The sequence below is a fragment of the Ranitomeya imitator genome, chromosome 8 (assembly GCF_032444005.1).
Source record: "Ranitomeya imitator isolate aRanImi1 chromosome 8, aRanImi1.pri, whole genome shotgun sequence".
Lineage (NCBI taxonomy): Eukaryota > Metazoa > Chordata > Amphibia > Anura > Dendrobatidae > Ranitomeya > Ranitomeya imitator.
The window spans coordinates 167,437,676-167,458,043 of NC_091289.1; the positions used below are offsets into that span (position 1 = coordinate 167,437,676).

At 40.2% G+C, this 20,368-nt stretch overlaps 1 protein-coding gene across 1 annotated transcript in view; it reads right to left on the minus strand.

The window, feature by feature from the left end:
- Window positions 1-2,333: 2,333 nt before the first annotated feature.
- BRINP2 (BMP/retinoic acid inducible neural specific 2) overlaps window positions 2,334-20,368 on the minus strand; it is a 364,502-nt gene continuing 346,467 nt past the window's right edge. Inside the window, exon 8 of the mRNA XM_069737795.1 lies at window positions 2,334-7,102. Within this exon, the coding sequence (XP_069593896.1) occupies window positions 5,983-7,102 (1,120 nt within the window). The 3' untranslated portion in view covers window positions 2,334-5,982. The remainder of the gene's footprint in view (window positions 7,103-20,368) is intronic.

The window sequence follows — 20,368 nt, forward strand, 5'->3', positions numbered from 1 at the left end:
AAAAAATTTTGCTGTTTTTTTATTAACTTTCCTTGTTGAAAAGTGGTGTGATGATCTTACCTCCATAGAAATCTATTAACTACTGAGCCGAAAACTATTGCACCAAACTAGGCAACTTGACGTTCTTGAACATCTTTTCCGATTGCTAATATGATGATTTTTAAGAAGACATGAATAAGACAATAAGAAATTTGAATCCCCAAGTTCTGGAATACTATTTGATTGTGAGAAAACAATAGAGGGAAAATAATGGGGGAAAATGTCTGCTCACCTTCTGTTGCAGCACCTTGCCGGATGAAGTAACATCGCCCGGAGCCATCTCAGTCTTGGACGTCGGCAAATAGAAAAAGTGGGGGGAAGAAACATCCAGCGATGAAATCAAAAAGGACAATTATCTTTTTGTAAAAAAAAATGAAAAAACTTGTATTCGGGACAGTAGTACATTAAAAAAGACATGGATCCTGGTGACCACAACCTGGGATAAACAACCAACGCGTTTCAGCTAAGAGCCTTAATCATGGTACATGATGTACCATAATTACGTCTCTTAGCTGAAATTCGTTAGTTGTTTATCCCAGGTTGTGGTGACCAGGATTCATGTCTTTTTTAATGTACTACTGTACCGAATAAAAGTTTTTTCATTTTTTTTACGAAAAGATAATTTTCGATTTTTGATTTCATCGCTGAAGGTTTCTTCCCCCACTTTTTACTATTTGGTTTTGGATCAACTTGAATGATGTTTCAGTTTTTTTTTCAAATTTAATTACTTAGTTGAAAGAAAATATAGAAAAAAAACTTTCAAGCTAAAAGTACAACATTATTTTTTCCCTTGACCTCTTGTCATGATTATGTATATTTTAATTCAGATGACAAATATGAATATGTTAGTGGAACCTTATGTAGAAACAGATGGTTAATCCAATGAACCTCACCATATCAATACTTGTTCAGCGCTGAAATGACTAAATCTGTAGTAAAGCAACAGATGCTCCGATGCCCAGCTGAACTGTAGGTCACCTCTCCTGTCTAACAAAACATACAAACACATTAAAAAAAGCTAAGGAACCTGATGTAAGTAAGGTGGCCTTCAGAAAATAATAGTGGTCATTTATAAAAGCCAGAATATGGCAGAGATGGGATAGATGGATTTTTTTTCTTGAACTTTAATTATTTTCTTTCCTGTAAAGGACACATAAAAATGTCAGGCAGGGTCTATGTGGTTTCTATGTTTCTTTTTAAAGGTCTTTCGTGTCTATCTTACACATATGGGAGATCCGGAGGGCTGAGGGCAGAGAAAGTCGATTTTAGAGTGGCCGTCAACATTGGGAAGAATTTCTCAGATTTTCTATAAAAAAGCAATTTTGCTCTATAACACAGCTATGACTAGATATTTACCATTTTGTTTAGTCATGGACCTTTTCTCTTTAGTAGATCTCCTTGATGCCATGCAGGCATCATACTTCAACATAATGAGAATGTGAGGGCTACTAATCAGAAGAGGCATCAGGAAATCCACAAATAGAAGGAGGTTAGTAAAGCTTTTGTTTGGTGCCATTGACAACCAGCATGGTAGACAGACCATGGTCCTACAAATGCTTTTGCTCAACTCTAGTCATTACTATGAGATTGGTGGAGGCTTGGGTGAGTGAAGCTGGAAGAAAAAAAAGCCCAACAGGGTCTTATCCAATGATGGAGGATATCTGATGTGGGAATGTGCTCACCTAATGAGGTTGTGTAATACACAAAGACTGTAATAGCTCATAACATCTGCTCCTGCAATCCCATGGATGGAATCCAATGAAACCCAGCAATGGAAATAGTGGGTAAACTGCACTGATGATGATAACAAATTGGAGAATCCAGGAGACCAAGGATGTTTCTAAGTTGTTTATTTTCAAAGAGTTTCCAAGTCATCAAGACATAAGCGCAGTTAACCCACTACTTCCATTACTGGTTTGCATTTTTCAGGTGCTTGACTCTGGACAACCTCCACCATACAGCTGATTGAATGGTACACATGGATCTCTACATTGCATAGTGGCTGTGAACAGTAATGGAGGCCTCTCCCTCTTATGCAAGTGAAGAGGAGAGAGATTACAGCACTATTCATGGCCACTGCAGTGTACAGAGCAGTGCCACATGGAAGTGTTAGAAGTCGGAGCAGTACCAATCTAATATTAATGTCCAATTTTAAGAATAGGTAATAAATTTTAAAGTTCAGGATAAGGAAACCCTTTTAAGGAATTCAGTGCTGTCCTATTTAGGCTTTCATGAGTTCCATTCATTTTGGCTTAAAGTGCCTGTGCATCAACAATAAGGGACTGTAAAGCTCATTCCAGTCTTACTTGTATCTCTTGTTGGCATTTATTAATCTTTCCATCCATAGGAAACCTATATAATACATCATTAATTAGAAAGGAGTAATGTAGGGACATTTCTCTTGGGTAACCTCTCCAGAGTAAAGGAGCATATACAATGAAAGATTCTCGAGCATGAGCGTTCTTAACACTTGTTTGACGATAATCTTTCAGTGTAAACAGTCTGTTGATCATCCGATGAATGAGCAAAAAACTTGTGGATCAGATCAAGTAATCTTTTGTTCTGCGTAAAATATCATCGTTCTCGGTGGCGCATCATCTTTTAGAAATTGTATTCTCACTGCCAAGAACAGTAGCAGCCTATGTACTCTGGGCAATCCATTACAGATCAGTGAGTGTGCATCACTAACTTAGGCCTGCCTGTATGAACTGGCTATTAAATGATAGTTTGCCAATCAATGGTCACTTAGGGTGTCAAGTAGGTCAGTGTAAATGGACCATTAAAGATTCTGGCTAAATAATCCTGAGATCATTTCTTTCAGTTTGCACAATTCAAGTTTAGTGTTTAGATATGGTTAAAGTGGTTATCCGGGACTAATTTATATTTTTACTATGGGCCTAAGTACTTACAAGCAGGTAATTGCTACCTACCTGCCTGTTCTGCCTGGCTCTGACATCTGTCGACACATAGCGGTCATAGAATACCCCTGCTAGCAATTCTGCCTCCTCTGCTAATCTTATGGGGACAGAGCAGTGGCATCTGTTATGTTCTGATCTGTTGTCGGGGTGTAACTGCTGATATCATACTGATTGACAGCCAGCTCCCCGCTGCCTAACTGCGGGCAGTCATCTGTCGATCAGCTTGACGCTGGTAGTCATGCCCCATCGACACAGCAGCCTGGAAGAAGAAGAGCTGCTCTTTTGACGTGAATAATATCCCAAAACAAATGACGACTTAAATGCAGGCGGGAGACACCTCCAAAAAATCATAGAACCAAAAAACAAGGGAAGTGCAAAATCCCAATAAAATCATACATTTGTATTGATATAAATAGATTAAAATGTTGTACAAATATATATGCATATCATGTGTAATTCAAGGGTGATAACAGAGCAGAGTGACAACTGAGCAGGTAATCACACTAATAGTCAAGTCGTAACAGGTATACCAGTGTTGCACTTATGTTTAGGTACGTAAATAATGAAACTAACCATATGGACACATTGAAATAAAGCGCTTGTGCATGTGGACCACATAAATGGTGATAAGATAACCAGAACTACAGGGCATATCATAAGTCCAAAATATATAAGGTGACAGTGCACAACATAATATGGAGGAAAATGCTGAAGTACCATTAGTGATCCAACATATGATCTTACATAGAATATGCCCTAGTAGTAGTGCAGAGCATATGGGCAATGAGCTCACCGAACCACTATTGAAGAAGAGATTGCGAAACGCGCGTCGGGGCGTGTTCTCTGACTGGGCAGCTCACACTCAGGTATAGCACAGATGTGTTTATATGCTTCTACCTTTCCTGGGCACAATGTTTTGTCTACCCAATTCAGGCTAAAACGTTTTTGCATTGCGCAGACTCTCTGCACTACTACTAGGGCATATTCTATGTAAGATCATATGTAGGATCACTAATGGTACTTCAGCATTTTCCTCCATATTATGTTGTGCACTGTCACCTTATATATTTTGGACTTATGATATGCTCTGTACTTCTGGTTATCACCATTTATGTGGTCCACATGCACTAGCACTTTTTCCCATTGTGTCCATATGGATTTGTTTCACTATTTATGTACCTAAACATAAGGGCAACACTGGTATACTTGTTACCGCTCGGCTATTAGTGTGATTACCTGCTCAGTTGTCACTCTGCTCTGTTATCCCCCTAGAATTACACATGATATGCATATATATTTGTACAACATTTTAATCTACTTATATCAATAAAAATGTATGTATATTTTATTGGGATTTTTCTCTTTCCTTGTTTTTGGTTCTCTATTGACGTGAAGCAGCAGAATTGCCAGCAGGAGTGGTCTGTAAAATAAATAGACAGGTAGCAAAAAACTACATGCCTGTAAGTTCTTAAGACGATAGTAAAAGAAAACTAAATCAGTCCTGGAAAACTAGTGTCTGCAACACTTCTCAAAAACATATAAACTGCATGAACAGAGAGCATTACACACAATGGTATGCATAAATATTGACCTTCCTAAGAAAAAAAATTACTATAGCATGGAAAAAAATGCAACAAGAACGTCCCTAAATGCTCTAGTTCATTAATGTCTAGCAGCGAGTGGGAAGTGTCAATTGGACAACATAAAGGCCTACAAAGCTTCCTTTTCTTTATTGAGCCCTGCTTGAGATACAAAGATTTGAAAACACATGGCCACAGGTAGGTTATAAATCACCTTATGGCACATTCAAACAAAAAAAGGACTTTACGTGCCGAATGGCTTAGAAAATAACCAATAATCTTTTGTCATGCTCAACAGTGCATAATTAGTTAAACCTGCGTCCATTGATAGAATGTATTTACTATATGCCAATACTGGCTTCTCTTGACCTTGAAGAAATCATATTTTCTCTTTCTAGGCTTCCAAGACTTATTTCAACATAGGCTGTATTCTTGAGAGTCACTCAATGGGCCTCTGTTCCACTGGTACAAATCTGCATTCATTACCAGGTCTACATACAAATTAAATATCGCTAAATTGCATCAGGGACTACAATGCTCCCTTCTTGTGTCTTAAGCCCATACACACAATGAGACCTGGATATTCATAATCACACACTTAAACCTTGTGTCCACACAGACACACTCAGAATGTGTACTTATTCAAAACATCAACACACAATGGTCACTGAAAAGTCTTATATTTTCTTGTGCTTTTTTGTCAGTTTTTGCAAATTTATGACCTTTATAATGAATGACTAAGCTCCATTAACCCCCTTTGTACCAGACGAAGCACACTTTTGTAAATGTCACTGGTGACAGTAATAAGGCTTTGTAGGAGATAGTTGTACTATTAGGTTAGCACTAACAGTAAGTTATGTATGTACCAAGATTATTTTTTCTCTTTCTGAGTAGGTCATATACATTTACATTTGACACTTTTTGGAAAAAAAATCCTTATACTACATATTTGTGTTCTTTCTTTATGTGACTTGTTTTTGTTTGGGTCATCTTGATGTATCAAACTGTAAATCCTCAAGAGATCTTCAGTATTCTTAGACATGGGAGAGCAAGATGTCTTTTATTCGTGGATCAATCTGAATATGGCTTTGGCTGTGAAATTTTCTAGAGTTTTTTCATCTTGGTGAACTATCACAGCTGGCACACTTAGCTTGCCCTACTGAGCTGCATAAACCAGAATTCATCAAGTCGCGTGAGATTGGGCATTATTCTCTTTGCACAGTTTAATTTGTAGTATTGACTAGGATGAAAGTTGGACCTTTTTTGTTGATATCCTTCTTTTCAGTTTTAACAATCTGTATTAACTTTGTTTTTCCAATACAACAGGATATTGCAGACCCAAGAATACAGATGTGGTTTCCAGGATTGACTCCCCAAGAGGAAGACATTGTACATAATTTATGGGCCTTATGTGTTGAAAGAGCAAATAAATCCAAGCTGAACTTTTAGCTGCAGAGCTTTGTTGTCTCATAAGTGGAACCGTTGGGAAGTTGACTGCTGAATAAAGCAAGTTGGGCCTGTATTCTTCCCACCTCATTACTGCTCATCTTCAGCCGGTGTCGCAGTAGGCAGCTAAATAGATCCAGTTTACGGACACCAGGAGGAGATAAGAAATTCACTCGCTTTCTTAGCTCTTGCATTTCAAGCAATGCAATTTCTCTAGACCCAGGTTGGTCTATTTGCTGCGCTAAGCCTCTGATGGCTTCTGGGTCAAAAGGTACACTGTAACCAAAGGCATGAAGACCGTCAATACGAACATACTCAGGATCTTCTAATTTATCATCCAAAGTCTGTCTGTCAGTCCATTCTGCTGAATCTTCCTCTCCTTCTTCTTCTTCTTCCAAAGGATTGCTTCTCATGTAAAAGTGAACGGTTTCAAAAAATGACCGCCAGCGGTGGCCTAGTATCAAAGTCCAATTCTGGCAACGGTCTCCTCCCTCCATGTCCCAAGTTTTCTCCCAACTTGGATAACCTTGTTCTCCTGCAGGCAGCAACCAGCTTTCCGAGTGACTCCCTCCAAAAGGATTCACATAAACGGTTACTTGGGGGTCTCTTGTACCATTTCCGGCAAGACAGAGACGCATTGAAAGTCCTAAAAGTAGGTGCAGCTGCCTTGGCCAGTGTTTGTTGCTCTTGCAGGTGAGGAGCATACGCTTCCTGCCACCCATTTGAAACCACATGCCTAGCCGCAGATCTCCAGAAATAAAGAAAGCTGGAGCTCTTAAGCGTCCATCTCGCTTAAGAAGCAAATATTTAACTTCTAAGTCTTGTAAAGTACCTTCTGTCCCAAGGTAAGGTTCCGAGGACTCAGGCACTGAAGGCACACACAGGCCTTGAGCTGTTAATGTGTATCCAGGGTTGCAACTGGCACACTGGGCAGGGTGAATTGTTGAGCAGAGAGAACACAAGGGGCCAGGTCCTTGTATGCATGGAATGTTTTCCTGGCAGTTGGGATGCTGGAGAGTACAAGTACAGCTGTGAGAAGCCTCCAAAAATGTCCCAGGGACAAGTGATGCACTGCAATAGACAAGGGACTGGATGTGGTGCCACCAGTAAGAAACTGATCTGAGGGGGAAACAAAAAAAAATGTTAATGAAATGAAACGAAACAAAATTATATTATTATTTGTGTAGATTTTTTAAGGTAACCTGTCAGCTGATTTATGTTGCCCAAACTATGATTCCGAGCCTTGCTGCTTTACTGAAATCAGGTATACCTTTCTTTGATATATCATTATACTAATCCAGAGTTTTAGAGAAAATGTTGTTAGAAGATCTGGCTGGGAAGAAAAGTTGGAGACAATACTAGTTTGGCACTACCCCAGGCAATAGATACCCAGCACAGCTCCAGGTGATTGACAGGTCACTCTAAGGGTACCGTCACACATAACGATATCGTTAACGATATTGTTGCTTTTTGTGACGTAGCAACGATATCGTTAACTAAATCGTTATGTGTGACAGCGACCAACGATCAGGCCCCTGCTGGGAGATTGTTGGTCGCTGGGGAAAGTCCAGAACTTTATTTTGTCGCTGGATCTCCCGTTGACATCGCTGAATCGGCGTGTGTGACGCCGATTCAGCGATGTCGTCACTGGTAACGCTTAGTAACCCGATGTTTACCCTGGTTCCTGTTGTAAATGTAAAAAAAACAAACACTACATACTTACATGTCTGGTCATGTCCCTCGCCTTCAGCTTCCCGCACTGACTGGTGAGCGCTGGCCAGCCGTAAAGCAAAGCACAGCGGTGACGTCACTGCTGTGCTTTTACGGCCGGCGCTCAGTCAGTGCGGGAAGCTGAAGGCGAGGAACATGACCAGACACCGGGAATGTAAGTATGTAGTGTTTGTTTTTTTACATTTACAACGGTAACCAGGGTAAACATCGGGTTACTAAGCGCGGCCCTGCGCTTAGTAACCCGATGTTTACCCTGGTTACCCAGGGACTTCAGGATCGTTGGTCGCTGGAGAGCGGTCTGTGTGACAGCTCTCCAGCGACCAAACAGCGACGCTGCAGCGATCGACATCGTTGTCGGTATCGATGCAGCATCGCTTAGTGTGACGGTACCTTAAAGGTACCTTCACACTCAGCAACTTTACAACGAGAACGACAACGATCCGTGACGTTGCAGTGTCCTGGATAGCGATCTCGTTGTGTTTGACACGCAGCAGCGATCTGGATCCCGCTGTGATATCGCTGGTCGGAGCTAGAAGTCCCGAGCTTTATTTGGTCGTCAGGTCGGCGTGTATCATCGTGTTTGACAGCAAAAGCAATGATGCCAGCAATGTTTTTACATGGAGCTAACAACCAGCTACAACGATAAGTGAGTCGCCGTTACGTCACTGGATCGCTCCTGCATCGTTCTGGAGCTGCTGTGTTTGACATCTCTACAGCAACCTAAACAGCAACGCTGCAGCGATTGGCTCATTGTCTATATCGCTGCAGCGTCGCTGAGTGTGACGGTACCTTTATAGTAAGAGACCTGTCAATCACAACTGGAAAGAGGCAGGCGCGGCTGGCACCAATCTAGTCTGGTCTCCGGCTATTAACCATTATAACCCAACAAGTCCATTCTAAAACAGTAAACCTTAAAAAAAATCTATTTATTCCCTTTTTAATCTCTTCACAAAAATGGGATTTTCCGTTTTCGAATTTTCATCTTTTGCTCCCTTCTTCTCAGAGCCATACATTTTTTTTTTTCCAACAATGTGACCATGTGAGGGCTTCTTTTTTTGTGGGCCGAGTTGTAATTTCGAACAATATCATTGATTTTACCATATAACTTACTGGAAAACAGGAAAAAGTGCAGTGAAATTGCTAAAAAGTGTAATTCCACAATTGTTTTATTTTTAAGCATGTTCACTAAAATGCTAAAACTGACCTGTCATTGTAATTCTCCAGGTCATTATGAGTTCACAGATACCACACAACAATAGGTTCTTTTTTATTTAAGTGGTGAAAAAAAATCAACAGTTCGTTAAAAAAAAAAGTGCAATTTTCTGAGACCCATAGCGCCTCTATTTTTCGGAATTTAGGCTGGACGAAGGCTTAATTTTTTGCGTGCTGAGCTAACAATTTAATTGGTACCATTTTAGGGTAGATATGATGTTTTGAACGACTGTTATTTCTTTTTTTATTGCTATTTATGTTTCGGCGAACAAAAAACGTAATTCTGGAGTTTTGATTTTTTTTTCTCATTACATTGTTTACCGATCGGATTCATTTAGTTTATATTTTAAATGCAGCGATACAAAATATGTGAATTTGCATTGTTTTATTTTGAATGGGGCAAAAGGGAGGTGATTTGAACATTTCAAATTTTTTTAGATTTTTCCAAACCTTTTTTTCTACTATTAATTTGCTTCAATAGTTATTGCTTGTGTTACACATAGCAGGGCTTCAGTACTGCTATGTGTCAACTAAATCATGATCTCCTATGAATGCTGGTCAGGGGCCGGCGTTTATAGGAGAACTGCAATGACAAGCACGAGGTTCTTCTGCAGATCCCCTGATTGTCATGCCAACCCATCAGCATTCAGAGATCATGTGACAGGGGCGCCCTTGGGTGGATTTGTGACCCGCTTCTTGTATGTGCCACTTAAATGCCACTGTCAGAGATTAACAGTGACATTTAACATGTTAAATCTGTGGGTGGATTGCAATTCCACCTGTGGCTGTTAGGGGCACATGTCATGTGCCTGAAAAGAAGTTGGCTCAGCCACGGAGCCCGCATCAAAGGGGGACACACAACCTGTAACATACCTATAAGAATAAACTAAATAACAATGAAATAAGACAAACATATCTAGTGTCACAAAGTCCATAAAAGTCTGATGTATCAAATCAATGTCAATTGTCAATGTCAATCATGTATCAAAGTAATTCACCTAATAAAACCTAATATAAACACTGAAAAGAGGAAACAAATGCAAGAATTCCTATTTTTCAGTCTCGGCATCACTCTTAAACAAAGCAAGAAAAAGCAATCAAACATCTTGCTGTTTGTATATAACAAATGCCAGCTCCCCAGGCAAAAAAATTAGCCTTCACAAGGCTGCATCAATCGAAAAATTAAAAAATGGAAAATTAAAAAAATTGGATTTACAAAGTTTTCATTTTTTTTTAAATTAACCACTGAAATAATAATAAAAAACTGTACGAGTTTTGTATCGGTCACATTTGTGTCGACCTGGAGAATTATATTTCCAGGTCTTTTTTTACTGCACAATAAATGCCGTATAAACGAACCCCCTCAAAAAAAACATTGGCGGAGTAGCATATTTTTCACCATTTCATCCCACTTGGAACTTTTTTGCCCGTTATTCTGTACATTATATGGTAAAGTGAATGGTGTTTCTCAAAACTACAACTTGCCATACAGAAAAATAGGCCCTAAAACGACTATGTTGATGGAAAATAAGTAAAAAAGCTACAGCTCTGGAAAAGACTGGAGAAAAAAAAAATGAAAAAAATTGTCCTGGCGTGAAAGGTTTAAACTTGAAAATCATATACAGAAGAGAAGTGAACCATTCAATAACACCACAATGTGCCGGCATTATCAAAATATAAATTTCTGAATTGAATACATATATCTGGCTAGAATTATACACACGTCTGGGCTTATGAGATCTTGAGCCTTAGAGTCTGTAATTAAAGAGAAATTAAGTTAGACCAGGCGATTACGCTATTGAGACCAGATGCCCGTGTCCAGTTTTCTCCTAACTCATACCGAGAGCTTTATTTATGAAAGTTGTCGAGAAGACATACATTACTCTCCAAAGTGGATTTATGTGTTTACTCCAGTAATTAAAGTAGCTATGCCTCGTTAAAGGTCAGTTTTGAGATAAATATAGCAGCCTAGCTAATTAAATATAACAATGTTAACAGGAAAGGTTGCATTTCATTTAATTTCTTTGCAAATAAGGTGCACATTCCGTTTTTCAATGCCGTCTCAAATCGAAAGGTTCAAAAGCATTTAGATTATAAAGCTTAAAAAAAAGTCATAAATTAGACAACATGGTCCCTAGTAGCTTTTAAAAGATGACATGTGATATATCTACGGAATCTAAATATTACAATTGATAGGAAGATGAATCACAGAACGACTTTATTGTTTATGATGTTAGAAGTATTTCTAAAGGTCGGCAACACTGCTGAAGAGAGTTTGTGCTTGAGGAAAGGACAGTAGTTCCATCACATCATAACCAAACAATCCCAGCGAAGCAAAGACCATAATTTATGCTCTAGAGTGAGTGCACTTATTTAGATTCGGCATAAGAAGAACAGATCTCGTCCAGCATTTCCACCACAGTCGTGATGCTTGATTGTGTTACACTACTCTTCAAGCCCGGAGCTCCTCTTTTATACATGTCCTTGAAAAAGACCTGTATTGGGTAGAAACGCTGGATGAAATCTGTTCTTCATGAGAACATTTGAGCCGGCTTCTTACCACAGCTCGCATCTGCTTGTCACTACAGCAACCGGAGATTGTTCTGATCACTGCTGTTTAACCATCAACATGCAGCTGTCACCTCTAACAAAAGGAATCTGTCACCATATTTTTATGATACCCTCTCTAAGAACACTTTGATGTCGGGACAAAGAGTGCGATGTGTCTCAAATTTAAAAAAAATAAATAAATTCGCTGAATGCAAATTTTTTGTGATTTTCATTGTACAAATCCAATAAATTAGTGGCTTGCCCAGGTGTTACTTTGTTGAACTCCAGAGGAATTGAAAGGTGGTAGAAAAAAAAAATTCTTGGATCTTGCCAGCGTTGCCACTCAGCCCCATTCTGGGATGGTGTGTCAGACAGAAGAACACAGTAACAGACAAAAGAAGAGGCTGTATGAACTGAAGAAGACCACTCAAATGGCACTGCACAGTGGGATAGGCAGGGGCTTAGTATTCATAGTAGCTAGTGATGAGCGAGTGTACTCGTTGCTCGGGTTTTCCCAAGCGCACTCGGGTGGTCTCCGAGTATTTATGACTGCTCAGAGATTTAGTTTTCATCGCGGCAGGTGAATGATTTACAACTAGTAGCCAGCTTGATTACATGTGGGGATTCCATAGCAACCAGGCAACCCCCACATGCACTCAGCCTGGCTAGTAGCTGTAAATCAGTCAGCTGCAGCAAGGAAAACTAAATCTACGAACACTAACAAATACTCGGAGACCACCCGTGCAACGAGTGCACTCGCTTATCACTAATAGTAGCAGAACATCTTTGGAGGGCATTGGCATTTGGCCCTCCACCCTGTTTGTTGTCACAGTCTCCTTAAGATGCAGATGTCATTGAATATAATGGTAGATTCGGGAGCCAAAGTCTTTGTGATCCACCATTCAGCCTTTACCTGTGCTTCTGAGAATCAGCACACTGCAGGCACCATGACAGCACTACATTGCCGCTGCTTTGTGGAGTCCCCACACTTCACCGACCTGAGGAGTGCGTCAGGGAAATGAGAGTAGGTATTAGTGTTCATTTTTACTTACTAAGTGTGAAGCAGTGGTGACCATTAGTGATGAGCGAATATACTCGTTACTCAAGATTTCCCAAGCACGCTTGGGTGTCCTCCGAGTACTTTTTAGTGCTCGGAAATTTAGTTTTTATTGCTGCAGCTGAATTATTTACATCTGTTAGCCAGCATAAGTAAATGTGGGGGTTGCCTGGTTGCTAGGGAATCCCCACATGTACTTATGCTAGCTAAGAGATGTAAACCATTCAGCTGTGGCAATAAAAACTAAAACTCAGAGCACTAAAAAATACTCGGAGGACACCTGAGCGTGCTTGGGAAATCTCGAGTAACGAATGTATTCGCTCATCACTAGTGACCATTATAATGAGTGGGGAGTGGACTGTGGGGGAATCATTCTAAGTAAGGGGATGTGGGGTGCATCATATAAGTTAGAAACTTTAGGGGCTTCATACTGAGAGAAGGCCTGTGTATCATTAGTGAGAACACTAAGGGGCTTAGGGACTACGCTAGGGGTATTATTACTGTGTTCTTATCACAATGTATGTCCCTTTCCCTTTTTCTAAGAATTTAGAGATATGGCTGCTGAATATTTCTTGGATAGAGTGAGGGTGGGGGTAATTAGAACTTTTGCTATGATTTCAATGTATGCCCCTAAAAAGGGGTGAGGGCTGGATTAGTATATATTTTTTTAATTTTGTTCTTCCTATACTTAATGGGCTGGAGAAATCTTAAAGCATAACAATGCACAATCGAGTCACATTGAATAAATTCAATGCCAATCGAACTTCCACCCATTTTCAGGCAACTCTTCGTAATCTAAATTTAGTCTGCCCTTATTCACACTGTGGTCAACATTGATAAGGTTTTTAATATTAGACAGTGTAGGACTGTCTCGATCAGAGTTACCTTGTCGTGGTGGAATGGTTTTTATGCTATTTTTGATCAAAGACAGTATTACTGAAAACTCTGTGTTATTTAGATGCACTTTATGCTTTTTACTTATTTACAGCAGGGTTTTTGCTCATTTTTTCTCTTGTAGGTTTCATATGCTTTATGGCCAATGTGAACATGTGTTTATGTGCTGCATGTGTACCAACTTAAGTCAAGCTCAATTTTTGTGTCTAATCTAAATTTAGGCAGATCCACTTATCTTTACCTCTGACAAATTAAGATATATGATCACATCATCAAGTGACCTATTACACAAAGTAAATATAAAGCAAGAAGATACGGAGAGCAGGAATTAGATGGAAATTGCCATAATCTGAAGTAAATACAATAGACATATAAGAAAGGAAATTATGAGTTTCAGAAGAGGCAAATTTACATCAACATGATACTATTTATTTTCTCAAAAACATCGACACCTTTGCTCATAGACAGTGTCTGGTATTATTATTCAGCCAAATACAAAAGAAAAATGCAATGCCAACTTTTCTTTTCTAACCTTATACGATCTTATTTTTGTCATTTATATGTACAGTCATGCTGAAAGTGTTGGCAACCTTGAAATTGTTTCAGAAAATTTCAAAAAAGTACATGAGTAAGACAAAATCCTTACTCGTCTAGATTTGTGTACTGTTGAAACAAAGATAGAGCTTTTTGGTAAAGCACATTATTCTACTGTTTACCAAAAATGGAATTAGGTCTACAAAGAAAAAAACACAGTACCTACAGTCAAATATGGTGAAGGATCAAAGTTTTTTGGGGGGTTGTTTTGCTGCCTCTGTGTGCAAGGCACAATAAAATTTGAACATTACCAAAAGATTTTGGTTGCAATGTAATGCCCAGTGTCAGAAAGCTGGGTTTGTGTCCTAGGTAATGGGTCTTCCAGCAGGACAATGACCCCAAACATGCTTCACAAAGCACCCAGAAAGGAATGGAAGCAAAGCCCTGGAGAGTTATGAAGTGACCAGCAATGAGTCTGGTTCTAAATCCCATTGAACACCTGTGGTGAGATCTTAAAATTGCTTTTCGGAGAAGGCGCCTTCAAATATGAGAGACCTGGAGCAGTTTGCAAAAGAAGAGTGGTCCAAAATTCCAGTTGAGAGGTGTAGGAAGCTTGTTGATAGTTATAGGAAGCGATTGATTGCTGTTATTTATTCCAAAGGGTGTGCAATCAAATATTAAGTTGAGTGTGCCAACAATTTTGTCCGGCCCAATTTTGGGGCTTTGTGTGTGAAGTTATATCCAATTTGCCTTTATTTCTCTGTTTTTGTTTTGTTCCAATACACACAAATAAAGTAAACATGTGTGTAACAAAGTATGTGTAATCACAATAATTTTCTGTGGGAAATACTTAATTTTCTGAAACAATTTCAAAGGTGCCAACACTTTCGATCACGACTGTATATGTTTCATTTGAAAAGTATATATTTTATCTGAGGAAAACATTTGTATTTTCGCATTTTGTAATTTTCCCTATACCTGTGCCAACTTTTATTCTACTGACCTTACATGTTTTGCTTTTATTCTACACTTTGTTTTCAGATTTTATTTCTTCTTCCGTGCCTTTATGGGTCTGTTCATTCCATTTTAAGCCTGATATTCTTTCTCCAATCTCCCAGGCTCAGTATCCATGAAAATACTAATAAAAAAGTAATATTTCTCAGACAGCTTTAAAGGGCATAAATTCGCCTCTTTTATCTTGTGCCACAGAACGCATGGAATTAGTGACCTCACTGGTGTCAGCATTTTCCACAAAAGCTCAGAGTTAAACATTCTAAGCTCAAAATCAACCCATGACTTTTACTGACACTGGAAAGATGACAGCAACAAATAGACAGGGACTTAGTTGTATTATCCACAGTGCCAGAGATTTAGCTGCAAAAAATTTGCTGCTGTATCTGTTTCTAAAGAGCCATTAACGTTGTGTGAAACAGCAGCCTTTTGATAAAGCCGTATATATATTAAAAATGATCCTCTCATACCAGTATTATCCTGATACGGTAGCTTTTATGTTAGGGAAATAGAAGTTATTCCTGTTAGAGGTCAGCCACTCAACTTTTCTCCTACTAAGTCACAATGGATCAACAAGACTTCTAAATTGTCTCTTTAGAGAAGAAGAGGACTAGATCACTAGTGCAACCTATAGGAAGTAGCAATCCTAAAAGTCAATATCGAATCTCTAACGAGCCTTGTCATATGACTTAGGAGAAAAGCCAAAACCAAAATCTCACTATGTAGACACTGTCTTTCGGGGTGCTGCCCCTCATCAGTGCAAAGTGTGAGATCAGGTTTGCTTGGGTGAGAGGTGTCTGACTGAAATCCAAGGAGTAAAAGTACCATTACTCTAAATGACTTACCAACGATCACAACCAGCGATACGACCTGGCCGTGATGGTTGGTAAGTCATTGTGTGGTCGCTGGGGAGCTGTCACACAGACAGCTCTCTCCAGCGACCAACGATCAGGGGAAAGACTTCAGCATCGTTGAAACTGTCTTCAACGATGCCGAAGTCCCCAGGTAACCAGGGTAAATATCTGGTTAGTAAGCGCAGGGCCGCGCTTAGTAACCCGATATTTACCCTGGTTACCATTGTAAAAGTTAAAAAAAAAAAAAAAAGTACATACTCACATTCCGATGTCTGTCACGACCCCCGGCATCAGCTTCCCGCACTGACTGTGTCAGCGCCGGCCGTAAAGCAGAGCACAGCGGTGACGTCATCACATGAACACATCGCTGGATCGGCGTCACACACGCCGATCCAGCGATGACAGCGGGTGATCAGCGACCAAAAAAAGGTCCTGATCATTCCCCAGCGACCAACGATCTCCCAGCAGGGGCCTGATCGTTGGTCGCTGTCACACATAATGAGATCGTTAGCGGGATCGTTGCAAAAAGCATGACGTTGCAACGATATCGTTAATGAAATCGTTATGTGTGAAGGTACCTTAACATTTGCAAGACTACTAAAATCGTACACTTATGTGTAAGACTTTATGCAGACAGTGCATTATGAATCTGTGCAATCTGTCAGTTGCACAAAATTAGTATATGGCATGCCATCCGCAATCTATATAGGCCTGACTGTACCTCTGTATGCATTATGGAACATCAATTGTCTCAGTCACAGCAGAATGATGTTACCTCTGACAGCGATACTGTTAGTTTGAGTCAGTCTTAAAAAAATGAGTAAGAGGGATAATTTTTGGGCCATCTTTTGTTTGGAAAAAAAACATAAAAGGCATGTTAGTGCACTGCTTTGTTAAATTGGCTAATGGCTACTTCTGAGGTACCATCCACTTATATAATAAGGTCACTTTGACATTACTAAGGCTGTATTAAAAAGCATGAAAGGGGATAGATACAGTCGTTAGAGACCTCAGAGTTATTAGACATGTCTTTTAAAGGCAATTGGATGGCTTGGAAAACTGGGAATCCTAGTATATCAATTTGCTGCTGATCTAATTATAGGGGACATTTTGTTGAACCCCTTTAATTCCATTTTCAAAAGATGTCATCATCTCTAATAGTATTCTCTACAGAATAGAATGGAATAAGTTTGTCCATACATCACGCCACACATTGGATCATGCCAAGATTATACATGGCTAATAAAGTCCACAAAGGTCAAAGATAGGTGCAACCATAGACAATCCAGCAGAAACTAGAGGAAGAAGTCCAAGGTCCATACCAACAGCAGAAGTTGAAAAGAAAAATTTATGGAGCTTTTTTATACTCTCGTGATCTACTCGTTATCATAAATGTACTTAGCACGCAATCACCTCCTGTGTCTTGAATCACTTATATATGGCTCTAATAGAAGCAATTGAGGTAATTCAGATGAAAGGCATCAAAAATCCAACAAAACTAGTTTGAAGATCTTGGCCAGTGCTAGTATACTGTTTCATTATAGGCTTTAATGATTGCATTTGTGCATTTATGGATGGGTTCTGATAGTTTAAATGCCATAAATGAATTAGTAACATCCAATAATTTATTTTATTTAGTTTTCTAAAAGAATTTGACTGATCAAGCAATTTTTTATGCTGACCCAAAGTTATCGGATCGTCTGTTAGGGCTAGCGGAACACAACAAATAATTAGAGAAAAGGAATAAGGTGCGTTCGCAGCCCGGGGTCCATTGTGCAGAGATGGAACCTTCTGCTAAGCAATGACTGACTATATGGCGGTACAATGAGGATACACACGGCTTAGCTTCACCCTGTGTGAAAGAAGCAAACCCTGTTGCGTCACAGGGCCGCAGTACCACACGTAACAGAAATAATAATTAAATAGCACAAGAGTACATGCGATGCCGCACTGGTGGATGTCACTAACCACCCAGACTTGGGTTTGGAAAGCGTGGTGACAGCACACGGCGCCGTACTGGCAGTCACAGCAATAGACGCTGTTTGTGTACCAGTGTTGGTTACAAGTCGGGCGCTAGATTACAATCATCCTCGTTAAGCGAGCATTCAAACACAAGGGAGGGGATGAGTAAAGAGCGACTTTCACTCACAACACACACACACATATACAAGTGTATACTAGCACATGGCCGTGCGGCCATGCGAACCTTTTATAGCTGCAGCAAGTTCAGGACCTTCCTAGAGGACCAATGAGAACTGCTGCAGTAACTGAGCAGCTTCAGGACCTTCCTAGAGGACCAATAGGAGCTACTGCAGTACCTTAGCATGTGACCCCAGACCTCCACTGAGAGGTCTTCCTTTGGGCATGCTCAGAAGGGGAAAAGCAGGACTTAGTCCCAGATACTTCTGCTCGCCGCTGATCAGTACAGGCTATAATGGCAGAGCCTGGAAAGGCAGCAGTAACCCTTTGCACAGAATCAGACTGAGCGAGACGCTGGGACCGACATCTCCGCTGAGCAGGCTCCACTGCAGCTGATGCAGAATGAGAGACCGCAGCAGACTTAGTTCGAGATTCCCCCTGTGCAGAGGCGGAAACTCAACTCCTAACATCGTCACACATGTGGCTGCTATGGGGTACTTGAAAAGAGGGAGCTTAGCCCTGATTGGTTCGATTCCCTCTGCTACTGCACAACATTTCTTTCTCAAGAGGAACAGCAGAGACAGAAACAAAGGGCCTAAGTATTGGCCAAGTATCATAGAAAACAGGCATAATGATCACAATCGCCGAAAGTGTGATCGCAACCAGGCCTGTGCCAGATGAAGACCTGCAGAAGCAATCTCACCTGGATGTGCATCCTTAGATGCACATTCATGTGAAATATTTTGCTGAACAGAGAACCGCAGGCTCCCTGCACTGCATTACATGCTACCGGCCAGTCAGGGGCTGGCAGGTGATGTCGGCTTGCCAGTAATGCGCGGTGTTAGCTGCCGACTCCTGCGCTGGCTGCAGAAGAGGACACGGTGCTGCATTTCAGCGGGGAAAGGTGAGAATTGTTTGTTTCTTTTTAAAATGTGCTGGAGCAGAACAGAGAGGGCCCAGAATTGAGGGCAGCATACCGGGATGGGCATATTATACCAGAATTGTGAACAATATACCAGAATGGGGCAAATGGTGACACTATACTGGGATGGGGGACTTTATACCAGGAGGGGTGAATTTTATACGAAAATTGGGAAATTATACCAGGATGGGGACATTCCCTCAGAATGAGAACATAATACCAGAATGGGTGACATTATACCAGGATGGGGAACATTATAGCAAGAAGCGACCAAGACTTGTGTAAAATGTTATAGCATGGCGCCCAAGATGGAGGGGGCCCAGTATGGGGGAGATTATTACAAGAAGGAGCCAGGACGTGGGACATTATTACATGGGAAGGCAAACATGTATGTCTTTAAAAGGCCCATTCACTTAAAGCATGTGGGGGCCAAGGCCCAAATTTTTCATCAGGCTCCATTGGAATTTAGTTATGCCACTGACAGAAAGCATGTGAAAGGGAAAAAAAGCAGCCACCCCTTATGTCTTCATTGGCCAAATCCAGCATAATTTTGGCAGGTCCATTTAATCTTTGCGTGTTTTCTCCTTTCATTGTCAGTGTGACATTCTTCTGAAAATGGCTGCCGATGGAGGAGCATTTTACCTGCAAGCCTCCTCCAATTGAAAAACAGCTTTCAATTAGAAGAATTTTTCTATTGGACAGGTGGGGTCACATGCTCCTCCATTAGCAGACTTTTTGAGAACAGAAGAGCTGTGAAGTAGGTGGCACTAAAAAGTGCAGAAGGAGAACCTGTAATATTTATATACTAACGAGTCCCACAAAATCAAATCCCCAACACAACTGTTAGAAAAGAAAAATAAAGATAAAGTGAACAACTCCTTTAAGGCACAGCTATAATTTTAAATCCACCTTATTCGCTGTATGGACTTCACTTATTTTCTCTAAAACTGAGCTAAAGTAATACAATTATAGTGACTAAACAGTTAAGTTTACGATATATACTGTTACCGTGATATGTGCCCGTTATTGGTGATTATTGATTTCACATCCAGGCTGATTCATGAATCTCCTAGCTGAGGACACCATCGTGTTTACGATACCATTAAGGTATGTGATACTAACGCATGGCGGTGACTACCACCTAATGAGGCTGGGAGCCATAAATTAATCCTTTACTTATACACAAAAGTTGGATCTTTGACTGTTTTAAATGCAAAAATCAATGTTGGCTTCTAGGATATATTTAGTACCGAGAGTATACCTTACTTTTTTAGAGCTATGTTGAGCAAACCTTTTAATCGGGTGCAAGTAAGTGTAAAGGATTTGACACATTATATTCAGATCAAATTTTTTGTTGGCCGGCCGATGGTTCAGGGCAAATTAAAAAAAGGATGAAAATTGGACAAAAAGCACTGATCAAAATGGATCCATTTTTCTTGTGAAAAAAAAAACCTGATGCGAGAAAAGGTCCTAGAAGTTTG